This window comes from Erpetoichthys calabaricus, chromosome 13 (assembly GCF_900747795.2).
Source record: "Erpetoichthys calabaricus chromosome 13, fErpCal1.3, whole genome shotgun sequence".
NCBI classification, from domain to species: Eukaryota; Metazoa; Chordata; class Cladistia; order Polypteriformes; family Polypteridae; genus Erpetoichthys; species Erpetoichthys calabaricus.
In genome coordinates, this window is record NC_041406.2 from 34,778,821 (window position 1) to 34,801,385 (window position 22,565).

Here is a 22,565-nt window from a genome sequence, read left to right on the forward strand (position 1 = left end):
CCCACCTCCAAGTCCCCAGGCTCTGCTTCCTCATTGGAAGGCATGTTAGTGGGATTGAGGAGGTCTTCGAAGTACTCCCCCCACCGACCCACAACGTCCCGAGTCGAGGTCAGCAGCGCACCATCCCCACCATACAAAGTGTTGACACTGCACTGCTTTCCCCTCCTGAGACGCCGGACGGTGGACCAGAATCTCCTCGAAGCCGTCCGAAAGTCGTTTTCCATGGCCTCCTCAAACTTCTCCCATGCCCGAGTTTTTGCCTCGGCAACCACCGAAGCCGCATTCCGCTTCCGGTACCTATCAGCTGCCTCCAGAGTCCCACAGGACAAAAGGGACCGGTAGGACTCCTTCTTCAGCTTGACCAACGGGTTCGGGGAATGCCGCCACGACAGGCACCGACTACCTTACGGCCACGGCTCAGGTCAGCCGCCTCAACAGTAGAGGCACAGAACATGGCCTGTTCGGACTCAATGTCCCCCACCTCCCTCGGGGCATGGTCGAAGTTCTGCTGGAGGTGGGAGTTGAAGCTACTCCTGACATGGGGCTCTGCCAGACGTTCCCAGCAGACCCTCACAACACGTTTGGGCCTACCAGGCCTGACCGGCATCCTCCCTCACCATCGGAGCCAACTCACCACCAGGTGGTGATCGGTTGACAGCTCCGCCCCTCTCTTCACCCGAGTGTCCAAGACATGTGGCCGCAGGTCCGACGACACGACCACAAAGTCAATCATCGAACTGAGGCCTACGGTGTCCTGGTGCCAAGTGCACATATGAACACCCCTATGCTTGAACATGGTGTTTGTTATGGACAATCCGTGACGAGCACAGAAGTCCAATAACAAAACACCACTCGGGTTCAGATTGGGAGGGCCATTCCTCCCAATCACCCCCTTCCAGGTCTCACTGTCATTGTCCACGTGAGCATTGAAGTCTCCCAGCAATACGAGGGAGTCCCCAGAAGGTATGCCCTCTAGCACCCCCTCCAGGGACTCCAAAACGGGTGGGTACTCCGAACTGCTGTTTGGTGCATACACACAAACAACAGTTAGGACCCGTCCCCCCACCCGAAGGCGAAGGGAGGCTACCCTCTCATCCACCGGGGTAAACCCCAATGTACAGGCTCCAAGTCGGGGGGCAATAAGTATGCCCACACCAGCTCGGCGCCTCTCACCGCGGGCAACTCCAGAGTGGTACAGAGTCCAACCCCTCTCAAGGAGATTGGTTCCAGAGTCCAAGCTGTGCGTCGAGGTGAGCCCGACTATATCTAGCCGGAACTTCTCAACCTCGCTCACAAGCTCAGGCTCCTTCCCCTTCAGAGAGGTGACATCCCACGTCCCAAGAGCCAGCTTCTGTAGCCGAGGATCGGACCGCCAAGGTCCCCGCCTTCGGCCACCACCCAACTCACACTGCACCCGACCTCCTTGGCCCCTCCCATAGGTGGTGAGCCCATGGGAAGGGGGACCCACGTTGCCTCTTCGGGCTGTGCCCGGCCGAGCCTCATGGGTGCAAGCCCAGCCACCAGGCACTCGCCATCGAGCCCCACCTCCAGGAGGTTTAATTTTTATGGTTTTAACCATGATGTCATCAATTTTTGTATGTGTAGATTTTAATTAATTGACATGTCATTCTTTCCAGCCAGTGAAAAAGAAGAAAATTAAGAGAGAAATCAAGATTCTAGAAAATCTTCGAGGGGGGCCCAATATAATTACTCTACTAGACATTGTCAAAGATCCAGTTGTGAGTATTTATGTGTTTCAGAAACTTTTAGCATGATTTTAAAATCTAATACTTGCTATTGTATACTTTATATTATGCATCTAAGGAAATTCAGTATTTAAAAGTTTTATCTTATGAATAAATGATTTTGGAAATGCCTGAATCAGGCATGCTTGGAGAGTGCGATAAAGCCAGTCAGCTGCTCATCCATCATCTGAAATTGCTTCCCCTGGTTAGGGTCATAGCACTAGGTCAGTCCAGAATTTCCTATACCCAGCCAAAAATCCTACTTCTCTCTGAGCAACTCCTAGGTTTTCCCAAGCCAGCTAAAGAGGAATCCCTCTAGCTTCTTGTGGGTCTCCTCCTAGGGGAGCATCATTTCGACATCTCATATAGCACCTTTTAATCCTTAGCAGTAGCAACACTACTCTGAGACTCTTACGAATTGCTGAGCTTCTCACCATATCACAAATGTTCAGTCCTTTCAACATCTCAAGTCAGATCTCATCCTCACCAGCAGCCTTATCACCATGGAGTCCTTATGACCACCATAATGACTTCAGGAGCAGTGATGGGATGTCTTTGCGATGTAGCAAAAAAGAGAGCTCTGCATCCTTCCTTGTATGGTGCAGTGAATTCTGTGGTAAAAAGGCAAAAGCTGCTTGTATCCTGTCAAGACTTGAAGTGCAGTAAAATGCTGCATTTTAGGAAGTGAGTAAAAACTTTTCCTACTTCAAGGAAAGTAATACTGTACTCTGCCCTGACAGATAGTAAGCCAGAAGCTTCATTCTGTTCAAATATTACATTTAATTTACTACTTGCCTTCAAAAATTGTTTGTGGTTGTGACTCTTGAGGTCAAACACAAAAAGGCACATTTAAAAGAAACCACTTTGAACTGCAAACATCCAGCGTTCTTCAACCGGCTAACAAAGTCAACTTGTCAATTGTAAGCACTGCATTCATTTATTTATTTGTTTATTTTTTGACCCTCTAATTAGTTGTATGTGATCTTAAAAGTCTTGAATGGCTTGGTATTAGATGATGCAACCTCAGCAGCTTACTCAACAATATCTAGTATCTCTGTGTTACAAGTAAAATACATAGTTTGGATGGTATAATACCAGATTTTTTTTATGCTTTAAGCAAGTTGACAATGGTATATCATTTATAAATTATTTACAAAAGATGCATTCTATTAGGTTTGTTAAAACCGAAGAAAATTGTCAAACATGTTCTATAAAAAATAGAAACATGCAAATATTTACGTGGAAATCTGAAATTAATGTCGGATTACAGTAACTCTCAACATTTGTAGATTAACTTTTTATATTTTAACCCCAATACTAAAAAGTTGTAACAGTATGGAAAATACTAATTACAAAGAGGATTGACTTGTATGTTTACCTTGACTTATACAAACAAAAAAGGTATAAAGATGAGGCATTTCATGTTTTACCTAATCAACTGCATTTCCTTCTGAAGATACAAGTTTTTTTCTGAAATAATTCTTGGGCAGTTTAGGACTAGTAACAATGTTACAAGTTGAAATGCCAGGGTGATGTGAAATGGGTGATATTGAACTGGTGTGTCAATTGTGTTCTACTATATAAGGAGAGAATAGATGAGTTGAGGCTTACCAGATTGTCAACAGATGCATCAGTGAATAATGTAGAAACAAAGTTTCTCAAAGACAATTTGGTAACGTTTTAGGGGGTTGACCCTCTCCAGTGCCTAATCAAAACATTGAAGAAATCCAGTCAAATCTTGGTGCCAGAAGGGTGACTACCACTTCTGAATGCGCATATCATCTTATCCTTCAGATGTCAGTCTTCATTACAGATGCATTTTGGTTTTTGAGATCATGTAATTGGCTTGGGCATATCTCTGTAAACCCTTATCAGTCAACACCATTGACAGCTGCATCCACAGATGCAAATTAAGGCTTTATTGTTCAAAACAGAAGACATACCTCAACACTGTCCAGAAACAACGTTAACTTCCCTGGCATCTTCTGATCTGAGATGGAAAGTAGCACAGTGGAATTGTGTTGTGTCAAAAATGTAAATAGTTTTTTCTTGGGGCCAAAGAGGAAAAGGTTCATCCAAGCTGTTATCTACTTCATGTTCAAAAGTTAGTGTCTGTCGTGGTATGGTGGTTTGTCCATGCCAATTGCATGGCTAACTTGTACAGGTGTGAAGGCATCATTATTGTTAAGATAACAAAATGTTGCCCCAAAATTTATACTTGACATGCAGATGCTGTTTTTTTTCCAAAGGTGGATTTTCCAGCAGGACAATGCTAAACCACATTTTGCCTGAATTCAAAGTATGTAACTTTACAAACGGACACAACGGGTTACCTGTCTGCAGTCTGAGTGGCACATTATGAAGCGCCAAATATGGAAATGACGTCCTTGTATGATGAGCAGTTCAACACCTACACAGTGGATGAACTAGAGAAAGTTCTGTTTTCTAAACTAAACCATCTTGTGTTATTAAAATAAATGTTACACAGTGGTAAACACTAGACTTGCTGCACTTTTTAGGAACATGTTACATGGGTATATATTCAAGAAAGTAATTAACACTGTTAAACATCAACTAAAGTATTGTAGTGTTTCCAGTTGATTACAGGTTAAATATAATTTATAAATCACTCCTTTTTGTTTCTATTAGAATTTTCCAACACTGTTTGTATTGATGCAGGTGACTGAACTCAGAGCTAATGAGGAATATTATTTGTCTTTTTGATCTCTTGAAGTTCCCTTGGTGCAAACCATCTTTCAGTGGATTATAGGCATGAATGTGTTTGCTAGACACTTTGGACTACTTCGGATTCTTGCAATCGGTCTCGGCTAGGAAGCAAATGTTTTCTAGATGCTAGCATAGGCATGTTGCACAGATAAAAAAAAAAAATAGATAAGAACAGCCATCAGTACAACTTCTAATCATATTGACTTATGGAAAGATAGGTACACTAGAAATTGTCACCTTCAAATGGATAACAGCAAAAATATGACGTTGAAATAGAAAACAATGGAAAGAAAATAAAATACACACTCACTTGGAGCAGCTGCCATGGCATTCCAGTTTGTATCAACCTTGGATCATAAATCCACACTATTACACACACCCCTCCCCCTCCACCCCCAAACAGTGACTGTATGAATTGACTAGACCCTAGAAGAATGTTCAGGAAACCTAGCATATAAGAAAACTCTGCAGACATTTGCATCATGCTGCATATTATGGGATAAGAGAGAATGTAAACTAAATGTAAGGTGTGTCAAAAATAATCACTTCACATAAACGATTTTAGCAACACAAAAGCATCATGTTAGCATCTAGGTGTTGCTACTGGCGTTTAAGTTGCCATTACTTGTGCTTTTTTTTTTTTTTTTTTTTTAATTAATTAATATGGATGTACCTGCAGTTTTTACTAACTCATTTTTAAAACTCCAGTACAGTGGAACCTCGGGTCACGACCGTAATTCGTTCCAAAACTCTGGTCGCAACCCAATTTGGTCGTGACCCGAAGTAATTTCCCCCAAATGATTGTATGTAAATACAATTAATCCATTCCGGACCGTACGAACTGTGTGTAAATATATATATATTTTTTTAAAGATTTTTAAGCATAAAAATAGTTAATTATACCATAGAATGCACAGTGTAATAGTAAACTAAATGTTAAAACATTGAATCACACTGAGAAAACCTTGAACAGAGAAAACTAACATTGCAAGAGCTCATGCTAATAGCCTTACGAACCGCTTGCTGTAAACACCTTTTGAGTTTTAAGCACAGGGAAAAAAAACGAACATTTGAAAAATCCGTAATTTATACAAAAACTAACCATAAACAAACCAAGAAAACTAACCTTGCATTAGTCGAGTTCTGGCATGAAGGAAGTGAGGAGGAACTGGGTGGAGAGGAGATTACAGTTTAGAGGTAAAGTCAGTGACAATGCGGGTTCGGTGCATGCTCCCATCTCGCTTCCAGGAGCCCTTAAACCTGTCACCGTCGGTAATGTTACCAATGAGCACAACAATGAGGCACTACAATGGAGCAAGGGAATGGTGCAAAAAGTTCCAAGTGCTTTTATTAAAATCAACAAAACAACAATCAAAAACAAATTCCAAGTTAAATAAAGTGCAGTGCTTTCAGAATCCTTAAATAAATAATCCCATAAAAACAGAAGTGAAGTGTAGGTTAAAATCCAATAGAAAAAAGTCTTCATTAAATATGAGGTTAAAACAATGTTGGAAGCAGTCTCTTTATAAACAAGCCCGGTGCATTCTTTAACTGCCTTCTCGGCCTTACGCGGCCAGCCGTCCTTCTTCTGGTCATTCCAGCTCCTTGATCGCTCAGCTGGAGCGACCGCTTCCTTCTGCCAAACACTCCTGCTTGGGCTCACTGTCCAGCTGCCTGCCTGCAAGCACACGCTCGCTCGCTGACACCGGTTCTTTCCACACTGCTTCCTGCTTACTTCCTCACTCCGCAACCTGTCTTCTTTTTCCTTTTTCCTCCCTTTAGCCACCTCGCGCTTCTATTTATGAAGAGGACGTGGCAGTTGTAGCGCGGCGATTATTTATTTAAAACTGGCCTCTTGATGTGAGCTGTGGACCCGCCATACCACAAAATCCCTCTGCGCAATGCACGTCTGATCGAGAACAATGTACTGTACAGGGAGAGACTGAACACATACGGAAATCATTCGGTGCGTACGAACCAGAAGGGAAACTGGCTTGTTAGTCACCCAAGTGTGTGGTTGTGAACAGATGGAAAAATATTGGCGAACTTTTTGGTCGTAACCCGATTTGTACATGGTACGAGACGCTCGTGACCTGAGGTTTTACTGTACTTGGAAGGTTTCAATTTTCCTTATAGTTATGTTATAATCTTTTATCAAAAATAAATTATTAAAGCACTTTAGCTTTTTAAGCATTTTTTTTCCAGTCACTTCAGTGGCCATATAAAGCTGCACAATTGCTGATATATTTAAATGTCCATTTTCATAAATATATCTCTGAATGGCTAAACTTAATATTCTTTGTTTATCCCTTTATGTATGAAAGTCTCGAACACCAGCACTGGTCTTTGAACATGTGAACAACACAGATTTCAAGGTAAGAAACTGTTTATCAAATGTTTTCTCAACTAACTTTTTTAGCTAAACAAATTTCTCAACTTCCTTACTGTTTTGTTCAACTGTTTTTAAATTTTATTTTATAGCAATTATATCAGACATTATCAGATTATGACATTCGATTCTACATGTATGAAATATTAAAGGTAGGTCACTTTTCTCTTTTGCAACCAAATTAAATTTTAAGAGATCCTAGTTTTATAGCAGTCTGTTTGTGTATAATGTTGTAATCCAGAATGTCTTTTCACAGAGCTTTAAACATACATAAGAGTGAATCATCTTCTTTCGGCTGAATAATTAATCCCCCCGATTTTAGCTCTTTTGTCATCTGACTGTTTTGTCACTTACTTTTATAATGCATGTATTGCATTCTTGGATGAAATTATCTGTTGAATTAAATTTAGGTGAAAAAAATACCTAATTTTTCAGGTATTGCCTTGACAAACAGGCCAAGTATTTTTGATTCTTCTCTACCTAATATATTTTACATAGTGTTGGGTTAAGGGTAGTAACTTTTGTAATGATCCCAGCACAAAGAAAATTCATGGAACATTTGTAAAATGTACCCGAATTAACTTCAGTTGTTTGTTCTTTATAAGTAACTTTTTTGTTTTTCTTTAAATATTAGCACATGAACTACTTTTGTTGTGATGGGCTGATTGCAGATGTAATTGTTTACTCTTTTAGGCTCTGGATTATTGTCATAGTATGGGAATTATGCACAGAGATGTCAAACCACACAATGTCATGATCGATCATGAACACAGAAAGGTATTTATTGAAAGTTATATTACTGGTACTTTTCAATATGCTTTCTGTCTTGCAGGTTTCTGAATATCAGTTTGTTTGCTCAATTCTAAAATGAATTATACCAGCAATAATTTTACATCTGGGAAACATTAGGCTGTACCAAATAAATACACTGACCCAGTGTTCTGCTAAATAATATTGTAAAGATTACATTTTTGATGAAGAGCATTTTATTTTCGAACCTTAAATTATTTCTCTCTCATATTCAGTATTGGCTAAATAAAAATAAAATCAATGTATTTGTTACTAATTACAGCTCCGACTGATAGACTGGGGTTTGGCAGAATTTTATCATCCAGGACAAGAATATAATGTCAGAGTTGCATCCAGGTACTTTAAGGGACCGGAGCTACTGGTAGACTACCAGGTAAATTATTAATTCTTGGTTGGTTGTTTTTGCTTGCAAATTCAGCTTGTTTTTAAAATGCATAGAATACCATTTAAGAATAGAAAGTGCAGGCATGCACTTGCTGTATTTCTGGGGTATTCCATATCACAGATTGTGATCCAGTTGAGTTTTGACATGTGGATGCAAACAAGATATGCAGTGGAGTATTATTGTGAATTTGGCTGTAGTTACATTTAGTGGTAGCTCTTTTTTTGAACTGCAGTGGTTTTAATTTTCAGAAAAAAATTTGAAATATACAGTGAGATTATAATGGACGTGGTCCAGAGTTTTGATGTTTACTCATGTAATAATGAAGCGATAGAAACAAAATAAATACATTGCATACCTTGATAGATATGTGAATGATTCAATCATATTCAGTGTTTGAAATGGTCGCCGCCGCCTTGCAAACCCAGGTCGACTCACAAAGGTGTCTGCATGCATTGTATGGGTGATGGTAGCAATTTCCTGTTCAATGTTTCGCTGTATACAAGGCTTGTTCTTGTACACTTTTTTCCTGTCAGTGCCATGCCTCACTCATTTGTACATTTATCCAGAAATATTGCGTTTATTTTGTTTGGATTGCTTCATTATTAAGACAGTAATACATCATCATAATTTAGGGCCCCACCCATTAGAATCCCTCTGTACTTTGTTTCAAAAGCAAAGTGAACTTTAAAAAATGTGTGTTAAGAATTTTAGGAAATGCATTCCGATTAAAGAAACAGGTATTGTGTTTAGTCTGTTCAACAAACTATTACTAAAGGATCACACATGTTTGTTTTTGAACTTTTTATCATTTAGATAAACAGGTGTTCTCTGAGTGATTTAATGTTCTTCCATATAAGTGGGTTTGGATATCAGTAGCTTGTGTCAGGATCAATCTGAAACTTTAGTTACTCTAATTGATTGAGAGTGGCAAAGCACTTGGCTACTTAGATGTATCAGTATAGAAAAAAAATCTTTTTGGCAAGCAAGGTCCAAACATTTTCAGTTTGGTGCATTTCTCTTAAAATTCTTATTCAGAGAATTCTGTGCAAGTTCCACCTTTTGACAGGTTTGTCAACCACAAGGTGAAAGAAATTCTTTGTTTATAGAACCTGATGTGCCTTTCTTGCCGTTCTGTCCCTATAAACATGAATTGATTATGGTATAAAAATTAAAAAAAAAAAAAAAAAAATGTATCTTGCTATAATTAGTCTTTTATATTACTGTATGATGATAGTGAGTTCTTTAGTTCCCATGTAATTCAAAGTGCAGTCACATCAAAAATAGTCATTCCTGTTTTAAAAAGGCAGTTTAAAGTCTACATCCCACTCTATTTACAATTTGTTTTCTGAACTCCTTATTACAATGTTATGAGGAGTTTGAGTCCTTACATGATGCCAGCTCCTGGCAGAGCATATTCACGTACACTCAGATACTATGCCAAGTTTGAGTAAGTAGTCCACTTTACTTACAGGTCTTTGGACTAAGTGAGGGTATTGTTGTTTCTAAAAGAAATCGTAGTGAACAAGAATGCATGTATACAGTTTAATATGTCCTGTTTTGAAAGAAGACAACTCCTATTTCATACTTGCTTAAAAATGTGCATTTATAATGTTTTAATTTAGTAGTTGTAAACATTTCAATATTAGTCTGTTGCATCCTTTATAAGAGAGAACTTAATTTTCCCATAGAACTGCTTCATCTTTTCCAGAATTGTTAGATATCTTAAACAGTACAACTAAGGTTCTGTCAATATTTTGAATAGGCACTTCTAACACTCTTTCTACAAATCTATGCAAGAATTTAATATTAAAATTGTGACCCCAATCAAAACCCATATTTGGGTGAATATCAAGATCAGTAATACTATATTTTCTTCATTTGCCATACTGGGTCATTTCAACTTTTTTTAAAATCTCGAAAGTGTGTTTGTGTGTGTCTGTGTGCATATATAAATACTTTCTGAGTAACGTGTAGGGACCCACTCTTAAGAAATAACTGGGTGATTGGCAACCCAATTTTTTTATATATATATATTTGCCTCAATTTTTTGTAGCACAGTGGTAACATTTAAAGAATTTTATGTAATTTTCTCTATTTTACATTCCTCCTTCACACCACAACATGTAAACTTTTATAATTTCAACCAGAATAAATTTTGTTCATGCTCTTACAAACTTAACAAGACAAGTAAAATTGCTTCCTGTCCCAGACCCTTTGCTTTGAGCATTGTGCGTTATTTGCTAATATTGTTACTCTAAGATTACTCGGATTGCTTCAGTTATTTTTACACTTGTCATTATAAATTGTGTTATAACAAAATAGTTGGACACTGGTCTTTCTGTCTGTCTCATGGTATGAATGAATTTTTTTCTGTGTAATTTTTGTACTTTTCCAGATGTATGACTATAGTTTAGACATGTGGAGTTTAGGCTGCATGCTGGCCAGCATGATTTTCAGAAAGGAACCTTTCTTTCATGGACATGACAATTATGACCAGGTAAAAAGTTTACTTTCATACTTGCATTGCCAAATGCCAAATAAAAACGTTAGGTTTATTGAGTAGTATGCTTAGGTTCATGTAATATAACCTAACCTTTTCTCAGTGATTGGGCAGTCATTCGAATAGATCACTTTAAATACATTGTCTATCAATTTGTAAAATGGGCATGTTAGTCTTATTTCATGTAGATAGTTAAAAAAAATAAATAAATAAATGGTTTTAATGGTAAGTTTATTTTTAGAAGTCTAAAACCCAAACATATTTTATAATGTATTAATGAAATGCTTTTGGTTAGGCAGAAATTGTTTAAATTATTTTATAAAACAGAAATATTGTTGTTCCCATCATATTAATTGTAATCCCACTATGTGCCCAGGTTCTTCCAGTTTTATTTTCCTGTTTAAGTATGATGATATCATCCCAGCTTTCTGTTAAAGCTATCGTTACTGACTGGTCTTTACCCATACCAGATTCCGGATTTAATTATTTTAATCTATTATGAATTGTTGAAGATGTCTTCACGTCTTCATTTTAGCATTGACTTAAAATTAATTTTGAGTTTTTAACTTTTAAGCAAGTGAACATATACTGCCTGTTTTACCACTGCTTTACTATTGCTTGCGTAAAAAATCCTCTTTCCTAATGGTAAAGTTTCTGATTCTGACAGGAAGTTGCCATGTCTGGCAAGAAATTTGGTCTGCTTCCACCCTACCTTGGATAAATAGTAACCTCTTTAAAAATTTCATCCAATATAATGACTGCAAATGAACCCAATAATAAGTGATTAAGCTGGTCATATTTTATGCACCAATGCCATCATTTCTTAGGATAAGTTCAGTGTTGTTCACTCACAAGCAAACCTGGGAAGTTAGTCGGTTGTTTTCTAACCCGCTTTGTCCTGAACAGAGTCGTGGGGGTCTGTTGGAGTTTGCTCCAGCTAGCATAGTGTAGATCATCTTTTTCCATATCTTTGTCTTCTGCATCTTGCTCTATTACACCCATCACTTGCATGTCCTCTCTCACCACATCCTTAAACCTTCTCTTAGGCCTTCCTCTATCTTTTAACGTCCTTTTCCCAATATACCTAGCATCTCTCCTCTGCACATGTCTAAACCATTACAATCCCGCCTCTCTGACTTTGTGTCCCAACTTACCAACCTGAGCTGACCCTCTAATGTACTCATTCCTAATCCTGTCCATCCTCGTCACACCCAATGCAAATCTTAGCATCTTTAACTCTACCTCCAGCTCTGTCTCCTGCTTTCTTGTCAGTGTCACCGTCTCCAACCCATATAATGTAGATGGTCTCACTACTGTCCTGTAGAACTTCCCTTTTACTCTTGCTGATAACTGTCTCTCACAAATTACTCCTGACACTCTTCTCCATCCATTCCACCCTACCTACACTCTTTTTTACTTCTCTTCCACAATTCCTGTTACTCTGTATTGTTGATCCCAAGTGTTTAAACTCCTCCACCTTCACCATCTCTACTCCCTGCATCTTCACCTTTCCTCTGACCATCCTCTCATTCACACACATGTATTCTTTTTTTGTACCTACTGTCCTTCATTCCTCTCCTCTCTAGGGCATATCTCCACCTCTCCAGGGTCTCTTCAACCTGCCCCCTACTCTCAATACAGATCACAATGTCATCAGCAAACACAGTCCATGGGAACTCCTGTCTAATCTCGACTGTCATCCTGTCCATCAAAATTGCAAATAAGAAAGGGCTCAGAGCCTGATCCCTGATTTGATCTCACCTCCACGTTGAATACATCCGTCACTCCTACTTCATTCTTCACCACTGTAACACTTCCCTTGTACATACCTTTACAACTCTTGCATACTTCTCTGCCACTCCCAACTCCCTCATACAATACCACAACTCCCCTAGAGACACCCTGTGCTATGCTTTCTCCAGGTACTGTTCACTAATCATCACCTCCCTTCTTAACACTAGAATTACCAGAGTCTACGAAAAAACTCGTAGATCCGGCCCACCTTAAAACCGTTCTCACCTCTCTTTTGTCTTCTAAATGTGCCGATTAAGACGAGCAGCAAGTAGCCGGCTATTCCATCCCCCACCATTGCAGAACGTTCACTAAGTTTTCCCAGCTCATGCCTTGTTTGATTATCTGGGAGTGACTGAATGGAAACAATAGATCGCTATTTGGAATACACGCATTTCATGCGTGTTCCGTTTCTACAGTAATCTGTGTAAACACATTGCTAAAACAAACTTTTTCATATTTTAGTAATAAATGTTACAAAATGTAGGCATAAACTATAGAATGTGTGAAGCCTGAAGTCCAAACATCAAATAAACACTATAACAAAAGGTTCAAGAATGCAACAATACTTTCCGTGGCTTAACGCTAAAATTTGCTGACTTGGAGCACAGCAACCCTGCCGTGCTACAGAGACGCGAGTTCAGTTCCCAGCTTTGGAGAAAGTGTCCTCAAACGTACATAAAATATATAAATTGGTATGCACTGTAAATCGTTAAGTTTAAAATGTCGATCGCGGTTATTTCTGTTGATTAATTCATGCTTTTTACTTAGAGTCAGAACAGGAGCTTGTTCAGCTTATTCAGCTTCTGATCTGACTCAAACAGCGCCAGTATAACTTCACACCCAACCTGACACTGTTCATTTTCAAATAATATTGCATTACTTCGACGATGTTTTCTGATTGGTACTATTCGCGTCATAAAATGATTTCTTCAAAACGTCACATATATTTGTCTTTTTTTTTTTTAAAATGTGCGCTTTCTTTTTTTAAAATGTGCGTTGTAGCACGCATCAACTGGCCACCTGCATGTTCTTGCGCACACTGAATAAGACAACGCTATATGCAATCATCAGATTCAAATGTTAACAGTTACATAGCACGGAATGGAAATCAGCAGTTCTTAGCATTGTACCATGCAAGCTGTCATATCAACCGCCTACTGTAACTTGCTTTCTTTTTTCTTCGGTTATAGTCTTGAATAAAAGTGCACTTGTTTTGTTATACTTTTACATCAACATATGTTCCTGTGTTTGAGCGACATGGGCATGCTCAAAAAATACACGTGTAATGCCATGAAAATTGCATGCAGACACTTCAGTTCGCAAGCATTGGTACAACAATGCAGTCACAAGTAGTGCATCTTTATGTGAAAACAGCAGTATCAGATGGGGAGTGTCTGATGATTGCATATAGCGCTGAAGTTACTACTCTTTACTATGCTTTCCTCTGCATGTCCTGGAGTACAAAAGAAACAGCATACAGCAACATGTGGAGACTGGCAAGATTGTGGGAAAAAAAACACGTGGTCCTATGTATTGTGATACACTGCAGAGCTATAGCATGTCTTTATGTGAAAACAGCAGTGTCAGGTGGGGGGAGTGGGGGTGGTAGGGAAGGATCCTGAATGCGACAGAGAATGAAAAGTGAATTAAAAAAAAAAAACTAACCTTTGCAAATATCATAAATTACACCAGCTGTTACAGACTGAAATCAAATGTATCTTTTTATTCTAAAACAGTAAAGATAAGAACACTTCACTTCTCAAAAGGGAGTCATGCAGGATCGAACTCATGACCTTCGGATTGCCAGTCAGCAACTGATACTGTTGCGCCACAGTGGCAGTGATAGTAAATGAGTGTGAATGTCGCACACTAAGGCGGCTTTTTTTTTTTTGTACCTTTTCTGAAAGTGTTTCTTTGATATTTGGACTTCAGGCTTCATACATTATATAGTTTATGCCTACATTTTGTCATTTGTTACTAGAATATAAAAAACTTTTCTGTTTTAAAAATGTGTTTACACAGATTACTATAGAAACGCAACACACATGAAATGCTTGTGTTCCAAATAACGATTTATTATTTCCACTCTAAAATTCCACTTCACTCCCAGATAATCTATCAAGACATGAGCTGGGAGAAGTTCGTGTACGTTCTAAGTCGGTGGGGGGATGGAATAGCCGGATGGTTGCAGCATGTCTATATCAGTACATTTAGATGACAAAAGACGCTGGCGGAGAGGTGAGAACGGTTTTAAGAAGCGAATTTAAGGTGGGCCGGATCTACGAGTTTTTTTTGTAGGCTCTGGTAATTCTAGTGTTAACCTAGTTTCCACTACTCTTTCCCATAACTTCATGCTGTGGCTCATCAGTTTTCTCTCCCTGTGGTTACTGCAGCTCTGCACAAACCCCTTATTCTGAAAAATTGCTACCAGTACACTTCTTCTCCACTCCTCAGGCATCCTCTCACTTTCCAAGATTCCATTAAACAATTTGACTATAAACTCTACTACCATCTCTCCTGAACACCTCCATGCTTCCACAGGTTTGTCATCTGGACCAATGGCTTTTTCATTCTTCATCCTCTTCACAGCTGTACGTACGTCCTCCTTTCTAATCTGTTGCACTTCCTGATTCATTATCTCCACATCATTCAGTTTTTTCTCTCACTCATTCTCTTCATTCATCAGTCTCAAAGTACTCTTTCCATCTGTTCAACACACCCTCCTCACTTGAGTACGTTTCCATCTTTATCCTTTCTCACCCCTAACCTTCTGTACATTTTTCCCAGCTCGGTCATTCTGTCTAGCCAGTCGGTACAGGTCCTTTTCTCCCTCCTTCGTGTCCAACCTCTCATACAACTCATCATACGCCTTTTCTTTAGCCTTCGCCACTTCTCTCTTCACCTTGTGCCTTACCTCCTTGTACTGTAGCCTACTTTCTGCATCTCTCTGACTATCCAACTTCTTCGCCATCCTCTTCCTCTGTATACTCTTGTACTTTCCCATTCCACCACCAGGTTTTCTTTTCCTTCTTCCTCTGTCCAGATGTCACGCCAAGCACCGTTCTTGCTGCCACCCTTACTACATCTGCTGTAGTTTCCCAACTGTCTGTACCACCCAGTGCCTGTCTCACCACCTCCTTAAACTCAGCCTTGCAGTCTTCCTTTTTCAACTTCCACCATTTGATCCTCGGCACTGCCCTCACTCTCCTCCTCTTTTTCTTGATCTCCGTCATCCTACAGACCACCATCCTATGCTGCCTAATTACACTTTCCCCTGCCACCACTTTGCAGTATTCAATCTCCTTCAGATTGACTCTTCTGCATAGGATGTAATCTACCTGTGTGCATCTTCCTCCACTCTTGTACGTAACCCTATGTTCCTCTCTCTTCTTAAAATACGTATTCACAACAGCCATGCCCATCCTTTTTGCAAAATCAAGTATCATCTGACCTTCTTCATTCCTCTCCTTGACATCATATCCACCCATCACCTCCTCATCTCCTCTGTTCCCTTCAGCAACATGTCAATTGTCCAATCACCACTTTCTGTCCCTTAGGTACACTGTCTTATCAGTTCATCCAACTTATTCCAGAAATCTTCCTTCTCATCCATCGCACACCCAACCTGCGGTGCATATGCACTAACAACATTCATCATCACACCTCCAATTTCCAGCTTCATATTTATTACTCAGTGTTACTCTTTTCACCTCCAAAATACTCTTGACATACTGTTCCTTCAGAATAATCCCTACCCCATTTCTCCTCCCATCCACACCGTAGTGGAACAATTTGAATCCACCTCCAATCCATATAGTCTCTTGCACGCACAACATATCAACCTTCCTTCTCGCCGTTACATCCGCTAACTCTTTCCCCTTACCAGTCATACTGCCAACATTGAAAGTTCCCACCCTCGGTTCCACTCTTTACCTTCCTCTTTTCCTCCTGCCTCCGGACATATCCCCCCACCCCTTCTTCTCCGGTCAACAGTAACCCAATTTCTGCCAGCACCCTGTTGGCTAACAGTACTAGTAGCTGCTGTTGTTAACCAGGGCCTCGACCGTATCAGTGTGGAAATTTGTATCGTTGTCCGCATATTGACCTGGCAAAATTTTACACCGGATGCCCTTTCTGACGTAGCCCTCCCCATTTATCCAGGCTTGGGACCGGCACAAAGAAACACACTTGTTTGTGCATCCCCTGTGGACAGGTGTGATTGATTAAAAAAATAAAGTTTCAAAGCGAACACATGAACACAATATTTGGGGGGAAAAAACTTCCCCCTGAGAATATCTTGGATCTAACACCTTTAACATTTATAGAGCTCTGTAGACATGGACAAATTGTGGAATAATCATCATTATTCATAACCTAAAATTTATCAATATAAATGGCGTCATTAACATTTCCTAAAAGAAAGTTTTCTTTTATGTCTTAGATGTAAAAAGTTGTCACATGTTGGTGAAAATTTGAAAAAATGAGCAGTGCAGCTATTTAGATAGTACTAACCTTGTTTGTTTTTAATGTTTGGCTCGAATTTTCTCAAAACAAAATCCTAAGTGCCTATTATAGGCAAGCATTAGCTGCTGAAATCCTATAGAAATTTTTCTACCTCAAAGTTTTCTTTTAGGAAGCATATTTTCTCCTTTTAAATGTTTGTCACCTTGGAATAATTTTCTGTCATCTGATTGATCCTGACATTACATATGTTTTTGTGTTGTGTACACATTTATCATAATTTTTGCAAAGATTCTTTCTGCTTTGATCACATTGAGTGATTGCAATATAAATAAACTGTATTGAAATGGAAACTGAAGTAAATAAAGCAGTTGCTATATAACCAGCTCAATGCATCTTCTCAAGTAGAGCATGGTTTTTTTTTTATTGTCAGAAGTAACTTTTATAGGTAACATTTTCCTTTTTTTGTTCAGAGTATAAGAGACAGTGATGTTCCCCTTGTTAATTCACACAAAATGTTAAAGAATTACAATCATTATTTTAAATTGGTTAAGATGATTTTGTCTAATTTCTCTCCCTAAACTATTCATCAGTATCTCTTCATATTGGGGGGAGGTGTGGAGAGAAATAAACTCATTTCTTTGCTGTCTCCCTGTCTCTAGCTTGTACGAATTGCTAAAGTGCTCGGCACAGAAGACTTGTATGATTATATTGATAAATACAACATTGAGCTAGATCCTCGGTTTAATGATATTTTGGGAAGGTAAGTTTAAATTGTGTATGTGATTTTGTGTTGTGGTTCCCAATCACTTCTTTCCCACATCTTTATCACAAGTGGTGGTTTTAAGAGTGGTACTGATATACTGTGGATTTGTATGACCCCTTCATGTTTGTCAGAAATTAAGAGACCACAGGTAGGAAAATCTCTGAACCTTGTTGCAATTATTGCTCTCTCAGCACACTGTGCACATGCAAATTATAGCAACACACTGGGTACAAGAACTTTGGCTAAAATTTCACTACCAATAGCAACTTTCCTCAAACTACCTGCTTTACTTGCATTTCTATTTTAGCAAATGGAAATTCTTTCTTTTGAACTCACAAATGCTGCTCAGCAGATTGTATGTTTTGGTTTACCATAAAATTACTGTAATACTAAATATTTTTATAAGACAGAAGTCTGTTAAGTGAAATCATAATTACTAGGGCATAATTTCCTTCTTGAGCTGTCTTTAAGTTTTGGTTACTGTATCACTCTTTTTTTTAAAGTATCATATAATTAATGCATCCTGAAAATTGCACCGCTGAATTTTCAAATATTTATAAATTAGTCTGATCAAAGTTTGTGCAATGATTACTTTTATTTGACAAAATGAAGCTCACAAGCTCTCATAGAAAATAATTTTTGGCTGTATTTTAATACTGGCCATAAAGTGGGGTAAGTGCAGGGGGATTGGCTGGCTGCCTCCCTTGCCAAAATGTATTGTAAATCAGAGGGGTGTGGAATGACTAAATTAACCATGAAATCTAGGTATGTCGTACTATGTCCATTGACAGGTAATTTTTTTTTATATTTGCCTTTTAATATTTTGTTCATCTTCATGCCAAAATAGGGTTGATTAGCAGCAAAAACGAAAAGTAATAGTACAATATTTTGAGCTGAAACTGAACTTATGTTTCCTAGTTTCAACAAAATGTAACTGGCGTAGCTCTAGTGCATGTTTAGGCTACAGTTGGATTGTAGGAAGTGAAATGTCAAGTAAGCCATTAGACAATACTTATTTGAAACTAATATTCAAGTAGGCTTGTTTTAATAAGACGAGTTATTAGATTTTCAGTTACTTAAAGGCAACCCAATGATCTGCATTAACATTAAAATTACCAAAGCCTATGAAAAAACTCGTAGATCCGTCCCTCCTTAAATCGCTTCGCACCTCTCCTTCAGCGTCTTTTGTCCTGTAAATGTGTTGATAAGCAGCAAGCACATCTCCCCACCACCACACAGTTTTCTCAGCTCAAGTCTACCTGTGTGTCAGTTGCTTAGAGTTGTATAGAGCGAGAAGTCCATTAAAATGACACCTTTTATAAATACTATATCGTTATTTGGAACACATGCATTTCATGTGTGTTCAGTGTCTACAGCAATCTATGTAAACACATCATTAAAACAGAAAGGTTTTTCATGTTTTAGTAGTAATTGACAAAATGTAGACATGAAGTGTATAATGTGTGAAGCCTGAAGTCCAAACATCAAATTAACACTTTCACAAAAGGTACAAATATAACACAAGTGCGCTTTTATTCAAGAATATAGCTGCAGGAAAAGAACCCGCGTTAGGGTGCGACATTGAAATTTCTTTGATACGACCGCTTCGGTCGCATTTCAGTCTGTAACAGCCGGTGTAAATTTATGATACTTGGGAAGGTTTGGTTTGCTTTGTTTTTTTTTATTCAGTTTTATTCTGTCGTGTTCACAATCCTGCCAACCCCCCCATCTGACACTGCGGTTTTCACATAAAGACGCGCTATAACAGAGGTGAACTCAGATGATGATGATGACAGTTCTACATCAGAGAAAGAATGCATGTCGCACTTTGCCGTCGCTGTACTTTGTATATGTACACGGGAAGCTCTGCAGTCTACAGTACTTGTGACTTTACGCTGTAGGAAGTAAGTAAATAAATAAAGGTAAATAAGTAAATAACATTCGATCTGGCTCTTATATACAAAGTACAGCAAAGGCAGCTTCCACCTGCAGCTATAGCCTTTTCAGTACGCGAGCGACTCTCCATGCTAGTGTTTAGATCTGGATGGTGCATGTGCCCAAAACATTAACATTTATGGTACTTACATAAAAGCCAGATCGAATGTTATTTACCGCGATTTTTTTACTTACTTCCTACAGCGTAAAGTAACAAGTAGACTGCAGAGCTTCCTAACTGCATTCTTGTACCATTGCTCGCGTACTAACGTGTCAACAAGCATTTTTCGTGGCATTACACGTGTAATTTGTGAGCATGCCGTTGCCGATCAAACAGGAAGTTGTGCAGTCTACTTGTGACTTTACGCTGTATTAAGATAAGTAAATACATCGAGGTAGATAACGTTCGACCTGACTTTTATATAAGTAGCATATAAATTCTTCTTATGTAAAGACCATCACAAAACATAATCTCAAAGAGGAGTTTGCACGATACGTTGGCGAGCTCTGTAAGCCATGCTTTTTCTTTGAAGGACAGGTGTGGTGCCATCTTTCACCTTTACGCCTGGTGCAGCAGCGTTGCTCTTATATGTGAGAGGACGTTTCTTTCGGGGAGGGCTTGTGTTCTCTTTCTCCGATCTGTGTTCACCTCTGTTATAGATCGTCTTTATTTGAAAACAGCAGTATCCAATCAGGGCGAGTGTGAACGTGACTGAGAGCATAAAACTGAATAAAAAAAATGCTAACCTTTCCAAGTATTATAAATTTACACCGGCTGTTACAGACTGAAATGAAATGTATATTTTTATTCTAAAATAGTAAGAATAAGAGTAGCTCACTTCTCAAAACGGACTTGTCCTGGGTCGAACCCGTGAAGTTTTGATTACCAGTCAACAGTTGATACCGTTGCGCCACTAAAGTGGTCGTATGAAAGAAGTGTCAATGTTGCACCCTAACGCGGGTTCTTTTTCAGCAGTTATATTCTTGAATAAAAGAATACTTGTTGTGTTATACTTGTGCCTTTTGTGAAAGTGCCAATTTGATATTTGGACTTCAGTCTTCACACATTATACACTTCATGACTACATTTTGTCGTTAGTACTAAAACATGGAAAAAGTTTGTCTTTTAGGTATGCGTTCAACATTTGTCATCCTACACTTACGTAGATCTTTGTAGACATGGAACACGTGAAATGCATGTGTTCCAAATAACGATATATTTTTTAGCCTATGCAGCTCTGCCGGACTCCCTGATAAACAAAGGACAAACGGTTGGGAGAGGTTTTTGCAGTTTCTCCGGCGGTGGTGGGGATGGTATAGCAGGCTACTTGCTGCTTGGGATTATTGACACATTTACAACACAAAAGACGCTGAGTTGGAGAGGTGTGAGAGGATTTAAGGTGGGCCGGAATTACGAGTTTTCTCGTACACTTGGGTAATTCTAGTGTTAAGTACACTGGAACTTATGCAAACAGATGTAAAATTGTCTATTATTAACTAAAACTCAAATTAATTACACTTTTTCTTGTCATACAAATACTATTAAGAGATCTTAGCACTTGTCTAACATTCTAATATCTGTTGTTGTGTGATTGCAACATTAACTGCTGTGTTTTTATTTACCATTTATAACTTGTTTTTGCAAATTTCTTTCCCCTTATTTGTGATTATCATGGTATACTCGGGGAAATAGTTGTCATTATGGCTCCCACTTAGACAATTCATACTTTTCATTAAAAGTTTATATGTGAACAAAAAGATTATGCAATCTCAATTAATTTCAACCCCAGACCAATGTTTTAACTATTAGGCCTTTTCTCAGTGCAATACAAATAAATTGTTTGACATTAATACTTGTGGTTCTTTTCTTTTCTGTTTTTTTTTTTTTATAACATAGGCATTCCCGTAAAAGATGGGAGCGTTTTGTACATAGTGAAAACCAGCATTTGGTGAGCAATGAAGCTCTTGATTTTCTTGACAAATTGCTCCGTTATGATCATCAAGCCCGTCTCACAGCTAGAGAGGCAATGGAACATCCTTATTTCTGTAAGTTTAAACTGTCGTATTCTCATTGGTATCTTTTTGCCTGGAATTTTGTTTCTCTTTCCCTTAGTTTTCCTAAAGGTTGGTTTTTTTTTTTTTTTATTATTAAACATCTTTTCTCTCAGGGTTTCTGTTTTAATATCAGTATGTGAATCGAATATTTAAGAAATATTTTTAGAGATATATGAAACAAATACACTGGACATTATTCTCTCATATGGTGCATATTAATGTATTCTCGGAAGGAAATGGAGTTGCTTCTTACAGTCATTCTTGTTTTGGGTTAAATTTGTGTATCAATGGGAATGCTTTTTTAGTGTGATAATATAATCAAATTATAGTACCTTTTAGGATTTAACTGCATTTTGCTTTTTAGATCCATCTCAGTTTTTAAAATTGTATGAAATTAAAATTCATACTTTGTACAATAAAGTGGCTTGAAGGTAGAGAGATTGGAAATTAATTTTCATCTATACATCCAAGTTCCTGTATTGTATGTGAATTTGTTTCAGCATCATCTTTTTTTTGTGTGTGTGAGAATGATTAGTTTGTTAAACCAAAGTAATTAAGTAAAAAAATATTTAACTCTGTCTTGGTCACATCTGGCTTATTCTTGGAAAACATACATATTTTGCTAAACCTGTAGCTTGCTTGACATTGCCTTCAGCTTCATTTTACATAATTTAATCTGTGTTTGTAATGTCTTGTCACCTTAATTCATTCTGCTGTTTGCTGTCCATGTGAATGACACACTCCAAGTGAGCATTTATGTTTTAAGCATTTTCTAATTTATAAGGTATAAATGAAGTTCACTTACAGACACTGAAAGTTGTCAGTAGCTTGTGTAGAGATAATGATTACCAGTCTCCAGTCATTGAGTATTTAGACTAGTTTTCAGCCTCTAAATGTTTTATAAAGTATGATTGTATACTATATATTATAAACCCATTTTAATCCAATTTGGTTGTATACCATACAACATGCAATTTGTTTCATCTTATTGTAGGACC

At 38.3% G+C, this 22,565-nt stretch overlaps 1 protein-coding gene across 2 annotated transcripts in view; it reads left to right on the forward strand.

Moving 5' to 3' along the window:
* zgc:86598 (STKc_CK2_alpha domain-containing protein) overlaps positions 1–22,565 on the forward strand; it is a 91,023-nt gene that overhangs the window by 65,190 nt on the left and 3,268 nt on the right. For both annotated transcript variants that reach the window (XM_028818114.2, XM_028818115.2), the window contains exons 5-12: positions 1,638–1,739; positions 6,797–6,847; positions 6,954–7,013; positions 7,555–7,638; positions 7,934–8,044; positions 10,452–10,553; positions 17,474–17,574; positions 21,410–21,558. In XM_028818114.2, coding sequence (XP_028673947.1) covers positions 1,638–1,739; positions 6,797–6,847; positions 6,954–7,013; positions 7,555–7,638; positions 7,934–8,044; positions 10,452–10,553; positions 17,474–17,574; positions 21,410–21,558 — 760 coding nt within the window. The remainder of the gene's footprint in view (positions 1–1,637; positions 1,740–6,796; positions 6,848–6,953; positions 7,014–7,554; positions 7,639–7,933; positions 8,045–10,451; positions 10,554–17,473; positions 17,575–21,409; positions 21,559–22,565) is intronic.